Source organism: Chelonia mydas, chromosome 4, assembly GCF_015237465.2.
Source record: "Chelonia mydas isolate rCheMyd1 chromosome 4, rCheMyd1.pri.v2, whole genome shotgun sequence".
NCBI lineage: Eukaryota > Metazoa > Chordata > Testudines > Cheloniidae > Chelonia > Chelonia mydas.
Window position 1 is genome coordinate 52,949,802 of NC_057852.1, and position 18,584 is coordinate 52,968,385.

Consider the following 18,584-nt stretch of genomic DNA (forward strand, 5'->3'; position numbering starts at 1 on the left):
CCCCCCCACCATTTCCACCCAGGTTAGGAGGTAAAACTCTGCAGATAAACTTTCGAACTCTGGGGCTGCCCTGACCAGGGACAGAGACTTTTGGGCCATTGGACTTTTGGGACTTTGGGTGATTTCGGGTTGCTGGACTCAAGAACCCAAGGGAAAGGACACACCCCAATTTGCTTGGGGTGGGTTTTTGCTCATGGGTTGTGTTATGAATCCTGTTGGTGCTGTTTCCCCAACATGATGCCACATTGTTTTTCTCTGTTATTAAAAGGCTTTTTTGCTACACTCAGACTCCGTGCTTGCGAGAGGGGAAGTATTGCCTCTTGGAGGTGCCCAGCGGGGGTGGTATATATTTGTCCCAGGTCACTGGGTGGGATTGTCTATCACTAGGGCTCGAGCCGGTTTTGCATTGTGTTATTGGAATGGAACCCCTAGATACTGAACCCGGCCCTTGTTGCTGCCAACTCTGATGGGCAGAAGGGTTACACTCGGGTGCCCCTGTAACGTTTGGGCAGCAGAGGGGTCTTGCCCTTGCTGCACTGGGTGTGCTCAGGAAGGGGGAGCCCACTGCAGTGTGAAGCACTGTGGGCAAGTGGCAGAGTTAATTTGCATAGCTACTCCCAGGATGCCTTGCACTGCAGTTTTGCCACCAAAGCCTGCCCCCCTGTGCAGGGGTGGCTGTGATCCGGGGTGCGAGAGTGGAGGTGAGGGGCTAGGAGGCCGGGGGCCAAGAGGAGAGGCTGCTGGGCATGCGAGGCTGAGCCCCCCCATCTGCTCCCTCTGCAGCCCCTCTGGAATGAAACCAGACTCTTCCCCCAAGGGCTCGCGCGGGCTGGGGATCAAGGCCGAGTTCCTGAAGCAGACGGGGACGAGCGCCCCCCGCTCCCCGAGGCAGGACACGGCCGTGACTAAAGGTACACCCAGACGCCGGCGTGGGGGGCAGCGCGCGTGGCTGCCCAGGGCTGTGCATGTGTCTGCGTTGTGGGGCTGGGCCCTGTGGGGTGATGGGGACGTGTGGAGTGTGTGAGATTGTGGATCAACATCGACGTGCAGCCGTTAGGGGACCAGGTCAGACAACCTGGATTCAAGCGCCAGCGACTTGCAGCTGATCCATGGCGCTGCTTCTGCTTTGCCACGTCCGACCAGCCTGCTGCCCGCATCGCGGCCCAGTGCTCGGCTGAGATCAGCTCTGGGCCGAAGAACTGCCGGGGGGAGCTTAGCCCCAGCCAGAGCGAGGTGATGCTGGGGGGCAGGGGGCCGTGCTCGGAAGAGCTCATGGACACGGTCATCTCCGTGGGTTGAAGCTACGCTCCGGCGACTGGTCCATTGTCCAGGCGTCCTCCCGGATTCCTCGTAGCAGTATCTGCGAGCGACGAATTCTGCCGTCTCCGCTTGGCTAGGAACCTCCGCCCAGCCTGGCGGACGAAGACCGGGCCTCAGTTTCCCCTGCCTTCGTTGCCTCGCGTCTGGATCACAGCAGTGCGATAGACATGGGCGGGAAGCAGTCGGCACTTGGCCACGCTGGCCGCCGGCACAGAACGCCGCAGGGCGTCTTCTCGGCACTGCAGGCTACCTTGAGCATTTCGCGCTTGTCCTCCACTCCGTCCACAGGCTTCCCCGTGGCCTGGGCCCAGGGGAGCGACACGACGGTCTGAAGCTCCAGGACAAAGATCTCTGCTCCTCGGGCCAGGCGCAACCTGCTGCAGGGACCAGCTTGGCTGTGGGGCAGACGGCGCTTTCTCGGAGCTGGTCCGAGGCGGGGCAAAGAGCTCCCCAGGAGCTAAGGACAGTTGTAAACCTCGCCGCTTTCACCTCCCAGTGCCCGGTGCGTTTCTGGGACCTGCCACCTCCAACCTAGACCCAGAACAGCGAGTCTAATTGTATTACGGCCCCCCAACCCAAACGCCCTCCAGAAACGACGCTCCGCTGCCCACAAGCCTCCCTCGGGGAGCACGCACCACGCGTGCAGATGTCCGCTCAGTGCAGGATCCTGCGGGGCGAGATCCCGGTCGGACGAGCCCAGATCAGCACAGGTGGCGGGTGTGTGTGTGAGGTTGTGTTGGGGGTTGAAAGGCGGCGAGGCTGGCAGGGGGAGTCATGGGCCCTGTGGCGTGTGGGCGGTTGGGGGGTCTTTATTCCCCTGGGTCTCACTTTTTGGACAGTGACGCGGAGTTTGGTTCTAGATGATGGTGCCCTCCAGAAAGCCCCTTGGGGCATCAACATCATGAAAAAGAACAAGAAACCTGCTTCACGGGCCTTCGGCGTGAGGGTGGAGGACTGTCAGCCTGCCCCAGCCAACAAGGTAGGTCCCAGCCTGCCTCTCCCCGCTCTCGGCCCCCCCCCCCCCCCGCCCGGGCAGAACGAGGGCAGGGCGCTGCCCGCTCTCGGCCCCCCCCCCCCCCGCCCGGGCAGAACGAGGGCAGGGCGCTGCCCGCTCTGAGCCCCCCCCCCCCGCCCGGGCAGAACGAGGGCAGGGCGCTGCCCGCTCTGAGCCCCCCCCTTCCTTAACATATGGCCTCTGCCATTCCAGCTGTACCCATCTGTGCCCCCCCCCGCCCCGAAGACACTGAACAGCAGACCCTCCCTGTGGTCTCCGCTCCTTCAGGCCATGTCTGTTCCCTGCAGAACGTCCCGCTGATCATGGAGGCCTGCTGCAAGGTGGTGGAGGACAAGGGCCTGGAATACATGGGCATCTACCGCGTCCCCGGGAACAACGCCGTGGTGTCCAGCCTGCAGGAGCAGCTCAACAAGGGAAGCACCGAGATCAACCTGCAGGACGAGGTGCGGAGCCGCCCTCGGCCAAACTCCCGTGTGCCGCCCCCAGAACAGCGGGGCTCAACAGCGCCAGTCGCTCAGGATTGGCCCGGCTGCCAGGACGGAGGGGAGGGCAGACCGAATCTGAGCGAGCAATGTTGGGACCTGCTGAGGGAGGTCCCAGCACCCCTCATGTCTGACCCGGCTGCCCGAGGCTGCCAGGTTTGCCTGTAGGCAGAGCAGCCCCTGGGCGAGAGCCTGGCGTCGCCCCAGCCCCGGCGTCCCAGTGCTACAAACCAAGAGGCTGCAGCTGCCCGCTGATGTTAAATTGTGCAGAGCAGCAGCGACCCCTACTGGCCAGGCCGGGCAGTCCCGGTGACTCTGGGCTGTAATAACACCCAGCACGCACAGAGCAGGGGTCGTCTCCCAAGCGCCCTGGGGGGCAGGAATGGGAATTAACTGGGGGGGGGGGGTAGGGACACACTTGGCCTCGCATCTTCCTGTTAGCTCCTTTTCCAAGGGGGGGCGGTTACACTCGTGGGCTGCGCCCGCTGATGGCTGCCGGTGCCACTTACGCCCACTTCCGTCCCGGCTCGCCCTCTCCACATCCCACGGGGTTGGGCATGGGCCAGAAGAGTTACACTCCTCACTGCAGGCTGCCCTTGGCCCCTGGCTCCTGCTGTCCTGGAGGGGGCCAGGAGCCTCTCCAGGGCGGGCATTGCTAGTAGTTGCTCTCGCATGAAGTAGAAGAGGGGCTGGTTAGCTTGATGCCAGCAGCGAGGCCCCTGTGGTTCCCCCAGGCCCTGGGCTCTGAGGTTCCCCCAGCAGTGACCGAGCTGCCCGCTCTTGGCCTTCCCACCCCAGGCATCCTCCCCCCTAAGCACGGCCTCCTCTCCCCACACAGAGGTGGCAGGACCTGAATGTCATCAGCAGTCGGTTGAAATCCTTCTTCCGGAAGCTCCCGGAGCCCCTGTTCACAGACGGTGAGTCAGGGGTATAACCCTACCCCCAGCACACGCAGTCAGACCACACACACACACACACACAGATCCACAGGTCTCACATACACACACACACACACACACACAGCTGAGGGACATATACATGCGTGCAGAGCCAGAGATATGATGAAATTCAATAAGGACAAATGCCGAGTACTCCACTTAGGAAGGAACAATCAGTTGCACACACACAAAATGGGCAATGACTGCCAAGGAAGGAGTACTGCAGAAAGGGATCTGGGGGTCATAGTGGACCACAAGCTAAATATGAGTCAACAGTGTAAGACTGTTGCAGAAAAAAGCGAACATCATTCTGGGATATATTAGCAGGAGTGTTGTAAGCAAGACACGAGAAGTAATTCTTCCCTTCTACTCCGCGCTGATTAGGCCTCAACTGGAGTGTTGTGTCCAGTTCTGGGCACCACATTTCAGGAAGGATGTGAGAAATTGGAGAGAGTCCGGAGAAGAGCGACAAAAATGATGAAAGGTCTCGAAAACCTGACCCATGAGGGAAGATTGAAAAAACTGGGTTTGTTTAGTCTGGAGAAGAGAAGATTGAGAGGGGACATGGTAACAGTTATCCAGTACATACAAGGTTGTTACAAGGAAGAGGGAGAAAAATTGTTCTTAACCACTGAGGATAGGACAAGAAGCAATGGGCTTAAATTACAGCCAGGGAGATTTAGGTTGGACATTAGGCAAAACTTCCTACCTGTCAGGGTGGTTCAGCCCTGGAATAAATTGCCCAGGGAAGTTGTGGAATCTCCATCACTGGAGATTTTTAAGAGCAGGTTAGACAAACACCTGTCAGGGATGCTATACTTAGTCCTGCCTTGAGTGCAGGGGACTGGACTAGATGACCTCAAAAGGTCCCTTCCAGTTCTAGGATTCTCTCTCTCTCCCTCACACGCGTGCACAGCCAGAGGACACGGACACACATGCGCGTGCGCGCGCGCACACACACCTACACACAAACAAACTCCTCAGCCTCTCCTAGGATCAGGATTTGGAGTGCGGCTGGCTCTGGTGCGTGTCTCTGCTGCCCAATGGTAACCATGTTCCCCTGCAGCCTCTGACTCGCTGCACTGTTGTGACTAAAGCCTGCTTGGAGCCCTCCCCTCCCCCACACCTCCCTACTGGACGTGTCCCCCCTCCCCCGCCTGTGGCCCTGTGGCCTCGGGACTCCTTCACGGAGGCAGCCCTTGTCCCGCTGGTGCCCCAGTGGTGAGCCCATGTGTGTCGGCTGCATTGGGGGGATGGCTCTGTGACCCCTTCATTGGCACATTGCTCCGCTCGCTGCCTGGCAATCTGCCCTGGGAACCCCTGTGTCCATGCAGCAGCCCCCAGAGCCCCGTAGATATAGACTGCCCCCCTTCATCCGCTGTCTCTGCATTACCCATGTGCCCTGTGCTGCCAGCAATCCCTGAGCACCACGATCCATCTGTCGGCTCAGAGCCTTCTGGGTACATGTTACTAGGGGGAGGGATAGCTCAGTGGTTTGAGCATTGGCCTGCTAAACCCAGGGTTGTGAGTTCAATCCTTGAGGGGGCTGTTTGGGATCTGGGGCAAATATTGGGGATTGGTCCTGCTTTGAGCAGGGGGTGGGACTAGATGACCTCCCTGAGGTCCCTTCCAACCCTGAGATTCTATGATACTGCTGTCACCCAGAGCCTCCTCGCTGCCCCACCTCCTTCTTACCCCTGTGCCCGTGCTCCAGCGTGCCCACCACTGAATGCAGCCTGTGTCCTGGCCTGATGGCTCCTCTCTTCTCCACCCCTCATCAGCGTCTCTAGCAGTGCACCCTCCTGGGGCTTCACCCCCGGCCCTGGCCCAGCGGACGCTGCCCCAGGGCGCCCCCTTGGGGCTGTGCTTGGCGGTGCCATTGAACCCGGCCTCTCTCTGTGTGTCTAGCTTTCAGATAGCTTTCAGATCGAAGATGCCAGCGAGAGGTTGAAGACGTTGCGGAAACTGGTATGGCGAGTGGCCAGAGCCTGTCCCATGTGGGGCAGGGCCCTTCCCTCAGGGCTGTCGGTCCCTCCTGGGTGTGGGAACCCTCCGCAGGTCCCCCTGCCACAGCCGTCAAGCAGGGGTCACCCTCTGAGCCCCCAAACCTCCTGCCCATGGGCGGGGAGCCGGCGTCCACGCCGTCCCAGGAAAAATTCTCCCTCCCTTTCCATCTGTCTGGTAGGCTTGGCCTGTCCAGCGTGGGGGGATCCCAGCCCTGTCCTGAGGCTGGGGGGGTGCAGAGCATCCTGCCTTGCTCCCTCCTCCAGCCTGGAAAAGGGGAGGTGTGTGCAATGGGGGGCAGAGGAGGAATGGAGGGGCCGATCCGGAATGAGGAGGGCCCTAGTGAGGAAGGAGTGAGGCTGGGATGTGGGGGTCCCTGTCCCTCTCTGTGGCTGACCAGGCATTCATGCTGCTTCTGCGCCCCCACAGATCCGGGACCTGCCGGGACAGTACTAGGAGACACTCAAGTTCCTGGTGGGGCACCTGAAGACTATCGCGGACCACTCCGAGAAGAACAAGGTAGCGTTGCCATCACCTGCCCCCCGCAGCCAGCCCCCGTGCCCTGCTAGAGAGCCCTGGGCATTAGTGAGCCCGGCCCCAGGGTCGTGGATTCTCTGTGTGCGGGACGCCTGGTGCTCTCCAGGGCCCGAGTGCTCTGTGGTCTATGCCCCAGGTTCCCCAGCAGGGCATGGACGTGAAAACCTAGAGCCGAGTCCCTGAGCAGCGCTGCGTGTTCTCTGCATTGTACCGAACGGGGACCTGGGGTCTCAGCTGGGATCGCACGCAGGGCGGCCAGGCCCTCTTGCCGCTTGTGCGGCTGCCACGGCACGTCTGTCGTGATCAGAGCAAGTGTGGGTGTGTCTGCCCGAGCTGGGGGGTCCCACCTCCGGCTCCAGGCGTAAACATGTCCTAAGTAACTTGCCCAAGGTCACCCAGGACGTCTGTGGCGGAGCAGGGGATTGATCTCCCAAGCTCCAGACTAACGCCCTGTCGGCTGGGATAGCCTCCTTTCCTGGACTGCGAAGCAAAGCTCAAAAGCTAAGTGGAGAGGGAGGCAGCGTTCTCTAATGGTTAGGGTGGGCAACTGGGAGTCAGGACTCCTGGGTTCTGTCCCTGGCTGTGACAGTGTTGACCACTGCCTCAGTTTCCCCATCTGTAAGAAGGGGATGATCACCCTAAGCCACCGGTGCTGGGAAAGTGACCGTGAGTTCATTAGTTAATTGGCTAATCTGGGTGTGACGAGATCAGGTGGGATGGGTTGCAGCGAGGCCGATGGCAGGACAGGGTGTTTGCCTGCCCTTCTCCCAGGCTGGGGATTGATGTGATTTTATCACTGGGATCTTCCAGCCCAGGGCCTTGGCATGAAACTGTCCCATCCCAGAGGGGGGCCCACAGGCTGCGCTCAGGCTGCTGACAGCAGGATGATAGTACCCACCGGGATGGGGTTTCCTGGGACCCAGGAGTGGGTCTGGCTGCCGGGACTGTAACCCCCTGCCCTGTTTGCAGATGGAGCCCCGGAACCTGGCCCTGGTCTTCGGCCCCACGCTGGTCCGGACGTCCGAGGACAACATGACGGACATGGTGACGCACATGCCAGACCGCTACAAAATCGTGGAGACCCTCATCCAGCATGTAAGTGACAGGCGGCCCCTTGCTCAGCCCTGTGCTTTACTGGGCAGGACGGGCCCCCGGTGCCCTGCCCCCACCAGCTCTCCCTAGCGCTTTACTGGGCAGGACGGGCCCCTGGCACCCAGATCCCCCACCCACCTCACCCCCCTGTGCTTTACTTGTCAGGATGAGCTCCCAGCGCCCTGCTCCCCCTGGGCTGCAGGGGTCCCCGGCGCCCTGCTTCCCCCACTCTTAGCCCATCTTACCAGGCTGAAGGGAAAAGTCCCTCCTTGGAAGCCGAACATCAGTGGGTCGGGGTTGGACTTTTCTGAATGGTCAGGATCTGCCGTGTTCAGCTCCCAATGCGGTGCAGGGTGTGCAAGGTCAGACAGCAGGGGGCGGGTGCCCCGGGACTGTGGGGCAGGCTGGAGGGGAGGGAGAGGGGGCTCAGGCTGTGGGGCGGAGGGGCCTGCAGAGTCAGACTGAGACATGTGCATTCGGATCTCTGTGCTGGATGGGGGCGACGTGAGAATGAATCTGGCAGTAGCCGGGCGACCTGGAGCCAGTTGCCCCCCGTTCGCGCCTCTCTTTCCCCCCCCAGAGCGGGCAATGCCGGCCCTGTGCTGCGGGGCGGGGGTTGCGAGGAGGGGCCCGGTGTGGAAAGCCCCAGCGTTGCCATCCTGCTGCGCTCTGACCCTCGTCCCCTCTCCTTGCCCCCACAGTCGGACTGGTTCTTCAGTGACAAGGAGGACAAGGGGGAGAAGGTGAGTCCCAGGCCGGGGGAGCAGGGGGGTTGGCTCCCTGGCCGCCGGTGGGCACCTGTCCCAGCCGTGGGAGGGCTGCTCCTCTCTGGGGACAGCCGGTCCCTGAACGCACCCCCTGAGCTCTGCATGCACGGCCCTCGCGAGACCGGCCTGGGGACAGCCTCTCTCCTGCCCCCTGCCAGAGACCCCGGTGGAGGGGAGGCCAGCTGGTTCCCTGTGTGTGAACAGCGCCCCGCTCTGACCGAGGCCGGAACGCTGAGCTCCTGGGGACGGACCCCGCCAGGGCAAGCGGCTCCCCCTGAGGGGCTCTGACCGGCACGGCTGGCGGGGCAGGGGGCTCTCGGCAGACAGCGCGGAAGGGAGTTGGGGCTGGGCCCAGGGGCTGCTCCGCTCACTGCTCTCCCCTGGCTGCCGTTCCAGACCCCTGTGGACGAGAAGGAGGCACAGTCAGTGCCGAACATCGAGTACCTGCTCCCCAACATCGGGAGGACGGTGGTGCCAGGGGACGCCTCAGGTGAGGGGAAGGCTCCAGCCGTGGGGCCATCGGGGCTCAGCCGGCAGCACCGGAGGAGGAGTGACCTCGCAGGAGTTACTGGGCCACTGCCCCTGGCCAGGCCAGGGCTCTCCCCGTCAGGCACTCCCTGCTGGGCAAGCCGGGGATCCCCCTCCTCCCTGGGCACCCCCAGCATCCCCCTCCCTGGGCACGCCCCTCGCAAGCGGGCTGAGGAGCTGCAGGACAGCTGGGGACCTGGGCTCCCGCTCGCCCTTAGTGACGCAGGAGCTGCCCGTCTAGCAGCGGGCACGAGCCTTCCTGGGCAGGAGGCGGGGCATTTCCTCAGGCCACGCCCACTGCTGAGGATTGGGTGTGATGGGGAGGCTGGCACCCAGGAACAACAAGGAGCCAATCACTGGCCATGGGCTGGTTACCAACTGCAGTTGGGCTCCCCCTAGTGTTACTGTGGGGAAACGCTGGTCTAGTGTCAGTGAGTTCCCCAGGTCCTCTCCTGCGTGTACTCTGTGATAGCTGCTGTCCCTGAGCCCCCCACTAGGCCCCACCGTGGAACAGTCCAGGTTCCAGCCATCAAACCACAGGGCTGCCCGTTGTTCCCTCACAAGCCAGCCAGCCCCCAGCAGCTCTGCCACGGGTCTGGGGGGCAGAGCTTATTTGCCCCCCCCACTGGCTGCCTCTGTCCTGTGCCTGGTCCCTCTCCCCCGGCTCGAGCTGCGCGTGCGGAGCGGAGCGGCTTTGAAATGACGTTGATTCTTTATGCTCTTTCCTTAAACGTCTCTCTGCTGTCTTCTTCTCCCTCCTCTTCCTCCTCCTCCTCCTCCAGCGGATCTCCTGGAGCTCTAGAGCGGGTACAGTGCTGCTGCCTGGGTGCATTGCTCACGCACTAATTCCGTCAGGTGATCGTGAGAGAGCGGGTGCAGGAGGGGAGCCGGAGCCCTGCGCGATCCCCCTGGGAAGAGCGCCCCCTGCCCCCACCCCACGGCGCTGGCCGCAGCGCACCTGACCCACGTGGCTTTTCTTTGGGCAATGACCCACCTTTCCCATGGGCAGGGGGGCATGCCCCCCGGTACCCGTTTGCCCCCTTTGCAAGGTCACGACCCCCAGCTTGGCACCCCCGGTGTGGTTCGTCCCTCTTGCAGTCAGAGGAAGAATGATCTGGACCCCGCCCCCCACATCCACCCGCAGCTTTGGGTACATGGGGGGCCCTGCCGCTGACATGCAGTTTGTTCTGTGGGGGAGCACAGGGGAGCGCCGACCCTCTGCCACTCTGCCCGCCTGAGAGCACCCAGCAGCGTCGGGTCAGAGGCCTGCTGATCCTGGTGCCCATGTCCCCGGTGCTTGGCATCAGCCCAGCCGAGCCGTAGCTGGGTGCCAGCTGGGATCTGTGAATGCCAGAAGCACGAGCCTGGCCATGTGAGTGGGTGTTGGGGATCCCTCTGGAGTCAGATCAGCTGGTGCCACCCACCCCAGGGTACTGAGGTCATCAGTGGGCCCTTGGGAGACCCCCTTCCCTCTGCCTGTCCAGGCTGCAGAGACGCCCCTTCATCTCTTGGCCTCTCCCCTCTCTGAGCCTTCCCAGTGGCCATGCAGCCCAGCCCCATCCCGGCTGTGCCCCCCCGCAGCCCCACACGACCCCTGCGCCACACCCAAGGAGCCCAGGCTGACCTGCCAGCCCCCCTGGTTCACAGCTCGCTCTTCCCAGTGGTGGCTAGCTGCAGGTTCGGGGGCTGGGATTCCAGATCCTCCCGGGGCTCAGCATTCCCCTCCTGGCCCCCTCTCTCATAATCACCAGCCGCGAGTCCCATCCCTCCGCCGGGGTGGGGTGTGTCTGGGGGTCATTGTGTTTGTCCTTGTGCTTGTCAGTGTGGTGGAATGGGGGCTGGCGCAGTGGGTGCATCCTCTCCCTCCTCCCCCCTTAACCTGCTTGCGAGACATTGCAGATTAACACACAGTCCCCCCACGGCCCTCGCCTGTGCATTCCTTGGGGCTCGCCCCTCCTCCAGCCCAGCGAGAGAGCTGGGCTCGGGTTTGGAGCGGGCAGCCCGTGGGCAATATCCTGCCGCGTTGGCCCTTCTCTGCGCACGGCCTCGGGTCCCTGGCTGGTGTGAATGGGCGTCGCCCCCTGACTTCAGATGGAGTTTCCACCATCGGGGATCTGCCGGTGGCCCCCCACTAAAAATCTCCGTGCACCTCCCTGCTGTAGTATGGAGGGCGGCATTGCCTTGGTGGCTGCTCCCAGCTATAGGAGACCCCCTCTTTAGTGCCAGCGGTAGGAGCTTGTGCCTTTGGCCCTGCAGGTCACGAGTCTGAACCGCCTGGAGCGTGCGTGATAACCATTTGGCCGCAGGGATCAGTGCAAAGGGGGCCCAGTGTAAATTGGGATCAGGCCCCTCTGGGTCTAACCTGAGCTCAGTGAGCATCAGAGGAGAGAGCTCCCCCGTGTCATGAGACTGGTTTGCCCTGGGGCACGTGAGCGCTGCATAACCCTGCCTGGGGCCTCCCCAGAACCAGCTTCCGTAGCCCCAGGTGCCAGCGGAGTAACTCCTCCTGTGTTCTCCCATGGCGCCACTGTCCCCTTCCACCCCGTCCGTCCGTCCTGGGCTTGTGGCTCCATTCCGTTAATGCCACTGGCAGGACCCGTCCGGCTGCTGGGGGTGTGACCGGGGCTCCGGCGGCTGGGCCTTTCTCGGCTGGGCGTGGTTCTTTTTTCTCGTTTCCTTTTCTGTACTTTTCCCCTGTGCTGTGATTAACCCAGCGGTTGTGTGAGCAGGGTGCGCGGGTCGCACGCGAGTGGACAGAGGGACCCGGAGATCACTGGACTTCCTGGAAGCTCCTTCTGTGGGATCAGAGATCCCTGGAAAGCTCCCCCTGAGTTTGGGGAGCCGCTCCCTGGAGGCGCACGAACCTCCATGGCTCGGCCGGCTGGAGCTGCGAAATATTGCGGCTGAAATTTTTTTTCTGGTATCGGCGGCGCTGGAACATTTGTCAGATTTGCGTCCGTTTTGCCAAATTGTTCATTTTGAGGGGGAAAAATAAATCTGACAAATCCTTTTGATTTTTCCCTTCCAAATGAATTTTTTCTTCAAAATTTCCTCAAATTTTATGTAAAAAATAAATTCAAACATGTTTAAAAATGGTCAGAAATCGAAACGTTTGGTCCGGCCTGAAACTAAGGGCTTTTGGGACTTTTTGCAAAGTGCCCAAAATCCCGCTGTCCTGGCACCCCTCCCGACAGCTACACCTGGGCCTCGTTAATTTCCCAGCATGGGCGCCCCGCTGCCAGTTGCTGGATCCGTTTGGATGCTGATCGTACCGTTGATTAGAGCCGCACGTGGAGGGAGAGCTTGGCGAATGCCCTTGAGAAATGTCCCTCTGCTGTGGTGCCCGCACGCCCCCTACCTCCCCCGCCCACCCCCCCCCCACGCTAGCAAAGACCTCCCCCGCCCTCCCTAATCCCTGCTCTGTCTTTTGTGTTACAGATTCAACCAATAGCAGCTCTGCCAAATCGAAGGTAAGGACTCCCGTGTGAGGGACGCTCTGGAGACTGGGGGGGTCCTGTGTGTGCTAAAATCTCCAGCGAAAGGGGCAGGAAACCCAGGATGGAATCGGCGTTTTACCAATACATCCTGTTGCTGTAAAAGCACAGAGCAGTTCAGCAGCTAATGCCTCGCGTGGCCCTTCCCACCTCAGTCCTGGGGCCGTGCTGTCCTGTCTTCCGGAGAGCAGCCAGACGGGCGGGAGAGCGGGATTGCCAACTCTGCATGAGGGAGGGAGGTCGCAGGGTTTACTTGGGTCTGATGAGGCAGGAGAAAGCTTCAAGGTGACCTTGCAAATCACAGGACGGTGGTAGGGCCCTGGCCTGAGAGTTAAAGACAACTGATTTCTGTTCCTGGCTCAGCCTGCTCGCTCTCTGCCTCAGTTTCCCCTCTTCCCCCTTGTCTATTTAGATCCTTTTGGGGAGGGAGTGTCTTGGCCAGGTTCTCTGAGCAGATCTGCCCAGTCCGACAGGGCCCTGATCCTGACCAGGGGCTGTGCGTGTCTCTGCAGTATCCAGAATTCTAACCCTGGTTCAGCCCGCGTATGTTTCCTGCCAACATGTGACATGGTTCCTAACTGTGTGGGGTTCCTGAGCAAGGCCCCTTCCCGTGAGCAGGGCTGGCTCTAGCTCTTCTTAGCTTCTGTCGTGGTGGTTCTGCTGGGTCCATGGGGCTGGCCAGCTCCTGGCTGGGTGGGACACGTAGGAGTGGGAAGGCACATGCAATCCTGTGCCTTGAGAGATGGGCACAGGACTGGGATAGCAGCCTCCATGGCCCCAGAATGCACTGCAGCAATATGGGACAGTGGTTGAAATATTTCCCAGAATGCACTGCAGCAATATGGGCCAGTGGCCTCGATTTTGTCCCGGAATGCACTGCAGCAATATGCGACAGTGGCCAAGATTTCCCCCCCAGAATGCAGCACGGCATGATGGGATGACACTCTCGATTTTCCCAGAATACACTGCTGCGGCAGGGCGGCTTCGGCCAGGGCGGCGGCCCGAGCGCTTGGTGCGAAGCAGCGCCAGCTGAGCCTGGCTCCGCGACCTGGGGCGCAGACGGGCTCGGGGCCGTGGCACTAAGCGGGGGGATTCTCCATCCAGCAGGGCTCGGGGGGCGCCCCAGAAGGAGCAGTACAACAAGGAGCTGCTCGCCATCTCCTTCATCGCTGCCGTCAACCGCAAGAGGAAGAAGCAGCGGGAGGCCAAGCGTTTGGGGAGCAGCACGGATGACGGCTCGGAGCACGAGGCCACCAAGGGCGCCGGCAAAGGCAGAGCGGAGGAGGTCAAGGACGGGGGCGCGGAGGAGGAAGAGGCCAAGGGGCCGGGGCGCGGCACAGCCCCTGGAGAGCCAGGCCCAACGTGCGACGCTCCGAGTCGCCGAGCGGGCGTGGAGGAGCCGGCGGGACCGAGGGAGCCAGTGCCAGACGCCCGGTCCATCGTCTCGGGCTACTCCACCCTGTCCACCATCGACCGCAGCCTGTGCTCCGAGGTGCAGTCGGTGGCCGAGAGCCGAGGCGAGGAGGCGGACGACGAGTGCAGCGAGTTCAGCCACGTGGAGACGGACACGGAGAGCAGCTTCCTGCCGGGGAGAGCGGGGCTGGGCGCCGGGCAGGGGCCCGAGGCGGAGAGCGGCGAGAAGGAGAAGCTCACTCGGGCCTCCTTCAACTCCCACCGGCTCATCCAGTGCGACGCACTGGCCTGCCGGAAGCTGGCGCGGCCCCGGCCGGACAGCGAGTCGTCGGCCAAGGGCAGCCAGGAGTCCCTGCGGCCCCCGGGGGCCGGCGGGGAGCCGTGGGGCGGCGGGGCCCCGGCCAGGTCCTCACTGATGGAGCAGATCTGCCTGCGCTTGCGGGGCTCGGCCGACGACATGCTGGCCGTGCGCCTGCGCAAGCCCCACTCCCCGGAGACGAGGCGCAAGAAGAGCTCCTGGCGGCGCCACACGGTGGTGGTGCCCGGCGGCCTGAAGGATCTCAACTTCAACGAGTGGAAGGAGCAGCAGGCGCCAGGCTCGGGGGCCCCCCGCGGGTCCCAAGCTCTGCCCCCCGGACGCCGGCGCCTCCTGCAGGGACCTGCATGGGGACAACAAGGACTCGGGCCTCAGCAGCCTGGAGTCGACCAAGGCCAGGCCCTCCTCGTCCTCGGCACTGAGCCACCAGGGCGGCGCCGGTGAACAGCAGCACAGTAAGGGCCCGGAGGGGAACCCTGGCGACCGGGGCCCGGCTCCCACGCGCGCAGCTTCCTTCCGCTTCCACCAGTGTCTCTAACCCCCTCCAGACCCCGAGGCCCGGCTGTCTCTGCTTTCCCTCCCCGCCATCCCTTTCTGCCCCTGTGCGGCCTCTTGTGGCGAAGGCTGAGGACCCATCTCCGGGCGGTTCCCCATCCACCCAGTGCCAGGCGCTGCACAGAGCTAGGAGCTCCCTCGAGGGGCGAGCAGCCACTTGCCCTGATTTTGCCAGCCTTGCCCCTGGAGCGTCCCTTGGCCTTTCTCACGGGGCTCCCGAGGCTGCCGGAGACATCCCCTCGCTGCCCCGGCCGCGCTGCCTGTCCGGCGCTTCGGTGTGGCGTTAATTGAACGACCGTCCCTTGGTTTGTGGATTTAATCGTGAGTCTCTTGAATCTGGCTCCCTTTTTAAGACTCCCCCACCCCTGAGGCGGGGAACGTCCGCAACTCGGAGTGTCCCGGCCTCGCCACAGAGCCGGGATCCCAGCCCTTGGGGTCCAGCCCGCAGCTGGGACGGGTGGGCGGTCACGGCGCACCCACAGGAAGCACTTGGCCTGAGACAGGCAACCCCTCCCCGGCTTCACGGCCCCCCCAGCACATCTCCCTGCATGGCTGTGGGGTCCCTGAGGCTGCCAGATCCTCTCTGCTGCCCCCCCAGACCTCACCGGGCGGAGTGTGCGTGGCTCTCGCTGCCCCACCCCTTGATGGGGGATCCCGCGGTTGCTGCCAAGGGCTGCTCCCCCCCTGACACGGGGGGTGGGGGAGGGGGAAGGATGCTCCGATTTCCATGAGACCATTGCCAGTCCCCCGCTGCCAGCCCCCAAACCGCCTCGCAGCCGGAGCTGATGCCTCTGAAATGCTGCCACAGCTCTGGCATCACATTACTGGGCCCCCCCAGCCCCCCTCGGCTCAGAGAACGTGCCCCTGTGCCGCTGGGGTGCAAGGAAATGTGGGGTGGCTTTGAACGGAGGGTCCCTGGCACCCCAGTCTCAGCCCGTCCTGCCTGCCCCAGAGAGGGGCTCCCCTTTCCCAAGCCGGTTCTCCCCCCCGCCCCCCCCCGGGGCAGTCCAGGGTGAGCGAGGCGGCTGTAGAATGGAGACAGGAGGCCCTGCAGGCGCAGCGCCCGCCCATGGGCTTTGCCCAAGCGCGTGAGCGTTTTCCTGCTGGCTCGTAACACTGGCGTGTGCATGTGCGTGCACACGAGCACCAGACACGTGTGTGCATCATTTGCACGTGTGCTCGTGCACCATTGACACGTGTGTGCCGTGGCTGTGCCCCATGGAGCCCGTTGCTGGGGTGCCCCTGTGCCCAGCATGAGTCAGCGTTGGGTAATTGGGAGCTGTCGGTGTGTTGGCTTCATTGGCACATGTGCAGGAGGGCGAGTGCTGGGGTCATTGGCACATGTGCTCAGTGACCACGTGCCCGCTGGCACCGCGTGAATGCTGGGAAATGGCCCTCGTGCCAAGGGCCCTTTGTTCCCCAGCCCCTCCCCTGTGCCAGGCCGGGCCAGGTCCTGCTCTCTGCCAGGGAGGAGGTGCCGGGGGCAGGTGGTGCTGTTGTTTGCCAGCCTGCAAAGCCACAGGGGAAGGAGCAGGGGCTGGAACGGTGGCTGGCGAAGCGCAGGAGGGAGACCCAGGCCACTGCTGGTTCAGCGCTTCCAGTGGCCCATTCCCCTCCAGGCATGGGAGTTTTCCTTGCACGCCCACCGCTCCGGCGTGCCCGTCCCCATTCCCCAAGCTCCCCCCACCCCGCCAGTGTAGCTGCTGGTGATTCTACCCACCCTGTGTGCGGCAGGGAAATCCAGGCAGGGAAGGTACGTGGGCCAGCCAGGAACATTCGGGGAGGCGGGAGGAATCCACCGGCGTCACTGGGGCCTAGAGTTCAGCCCCGAGTACTCGGCAGCTGCCCTTCCTCCCCGGACACGACCCTCTGCGGCCCGAGGCCTCCTGCCCCTGTGTCTGGACGGGGCGTTCACACTCAGCAGCTCATGCTGCCTGGCAGGTAGGCGGAGAGGGGCGAAGCCGCCCGAGGTTCGGCCGTCCGGTGGGAACCGGGCACTCCCAGCGGGGCTGGGGGGGTCTTTGGCAGGCTCAGCCTGGCTGGGCAGCCCCCTGGCGAGCAGGTGGAGCAGGCAGCTGGGAGCGGGAGCGTTAGGTGACCCAGCCAGGCAGGTTGCAGCCCTTTTGAGAAGCAGGGCTGGACTGGGCCGGGCGTGAGCGAGCGGCGCGGGTGCGCACAGGGCACAGAAGTGGCCCTGCAGAGAGCAGCCAGGCCCAGGTCCCGTGGTGCACGGCGCTGGGAGAAGTCAGGGCTCACGTGACTGAGACTCCATCTGTCGAGTCAGGCCCTTGCTAGTAGCGCTGACCAGGGAAATGGCCCGGGGTAAACCCATAGGGCCCACTGGTGCCATCCGGCCCCGAGCCTGTTCACAGCCGGGGAGGAGCACGTTGTGGGCAGGCCAGTGTTAATGCTGCAGCCCCGGTGCCAGGTGGGTGCGAAAGCAGCCGTGCCCGTTCCCCAGGCTGTTCAATCCCGGTCACCACCTTGCACAGCCTGGCTTTTAGCCTGACCAGCTCGCTTCCTCTCTGGCGCACACATTCCCAGCGACAGGCCTGGCGTGTTTGTGTCTCACCGCCCGGTTGGTTCCCCCCCAGCACTCACTGGCTGCCCCTCGGTGCCCACCTGAATCCTTGCCCCCCACCTGCCCAGAACAGCTGGGCCGCATGCACCTGCCGTGCTCAATAGGGTTGCACCCCGTGGCTGGGAGCCAGAGCGCGCTCCCGGAGAGAGCGGACGCTTCCTGGAGCCCGGCAAGAACTGAGTGTGACTGCAGGGCTTGCCGGAGCACTTTGCAGAGCACGTGGAAGGCACAAGGACTGTAGCGTTCAAAGCCCTCCGAGAGGAGCGTGTCCACCCTGCGAAACTCCCCTCGCCCTCCCCTGCTCTTTTCACCCAGGAACTTACCAGGCTGACCTCACCTTAGACGCCAGCGGCCTCGTTTGTGGTTTGTTTTCTGTCACGCCGCCAGCGGCCCAGCGCTTGTGCCACCCGCCCAGCTGGGGGCACCGACCGCTGCCTGTCGGCTCAAAGCGCTTTCGCAAGCGATGCAGCCGTCTTCGGGGGGGCCGCAGCAGCTGTACCAGCGTGCACGGGGCCGGCCAGGCCGGGGCGAAGGGATCCAATGGGACCTGGAGGGGCGCTGCAGGTAGGTAAGGCTGATCGTATGCAAACTGGAATTTGGCTAGCCCTGCCGGCCTGTCTCTCGCTACAAACATAGTGCCATGGAAGATTTTGCATTGCTCAGCGTCAGGAGAGCTGACATTGGCATGAGATCATTTATCCCGGGTAAGTGGGGCCAGGCAGCGTATTGATTCCATGCACAGAGAGTCCCACTTTCCACCAAGCAAGCAAGCGTCCGTCGTCCTTTGCAGTTGTTTACCACTTTCAAGAGGAAAAATATAAACTGTGTTTTCATGCTGCTATATTATTTGTAATAATTTGGGGGGGTCCCTTTTAGGTCAAAATTAAAAACAACCCTCCCCCTGACAAATCCAATGTACCCGTCTCTGTGTTTAGAAAAAAGCCAAGTGCAGCCCAGCCCCATGCCAGGCGATTGTCTTAATGAACTAGGGGGACTGTCTCTGCAGTGACCGTCTAGCTGCCGTCTACGGCGCTGGGGCTCGGAAGGGACGCCACGCCGCATCTTCTGCTCCACACTGCAGCCATTCCAATGAGAGGCCTTGGGGGGATTTTAAAAATAAAATAAAAAAAACCTTCCTCCATTTTATGCATCGTTCTTACTTTATGCAAATAATTGCTGTAAAGTTCTTTTTGTTTTCATTTTGTGTGTGTAAATATTGTCTTTAAATGTGTAACATATTACAAAGAATTTATAAGGATTTTTTTAAGAAGTTTCGCTCATTTGAAAAAACCCAGAAGAAAACCACCAAGTGCTGTAACCGTGTTGAATTTTTAAAACCTTCCTGCATGTGTCATTTTTTTCCCTTGATGTGTTGTAAAAGGTCAGCCATGTATATGGAACATGCAAAACTAAAAAAACCACAAAACCCACCTGGTTTGGAACTAGCCCTCGCCGACGTACAGGTCTATATGTTGGCAATAAAGCGGCGTATTCAAGGAACAGACTTTCGGCATTTATTGAACTGGTCGGTTGGCTTTTTAG

At 62.1% G+C, this 18,584-nt stretch overlaps 1 protein-coding gene across 1 annotated transcript; it reads left to right on the forward strand.

The window, feature by feature from the left end:
- The first annotated feature begins 793 nt into the window (after positions 1–793).
- Positions 794–17,833, forward strand: LOC119566019 (rho GTPase-activating protein 23-like). The gene is given in 15 exon segments (XM_043545322.1): positions 794–911; positions 1,058–1,290; positions 1,398–1,584; positions 2,160–2,299; positions 2,623–2,778; positions 3,656–3,734; positions 5,671–5,723; positions 6,189–6,278; positions 7,266–7,391; positions 8,090–8,131; positions 8,552–8,645; positions 12,122–12,153; positions 13,262–14,188; positions 14,190–16,686; positions 16,823–17,833. Coding segments are annotated over 14 exon segments (2,532 nt in total). The 3' UTR covers positions 14,445–16,686; positions 16,823–17,833.
- The last annotated feature ends 751 nt before the right edge of the window (positions 17,834–18,584 follow it).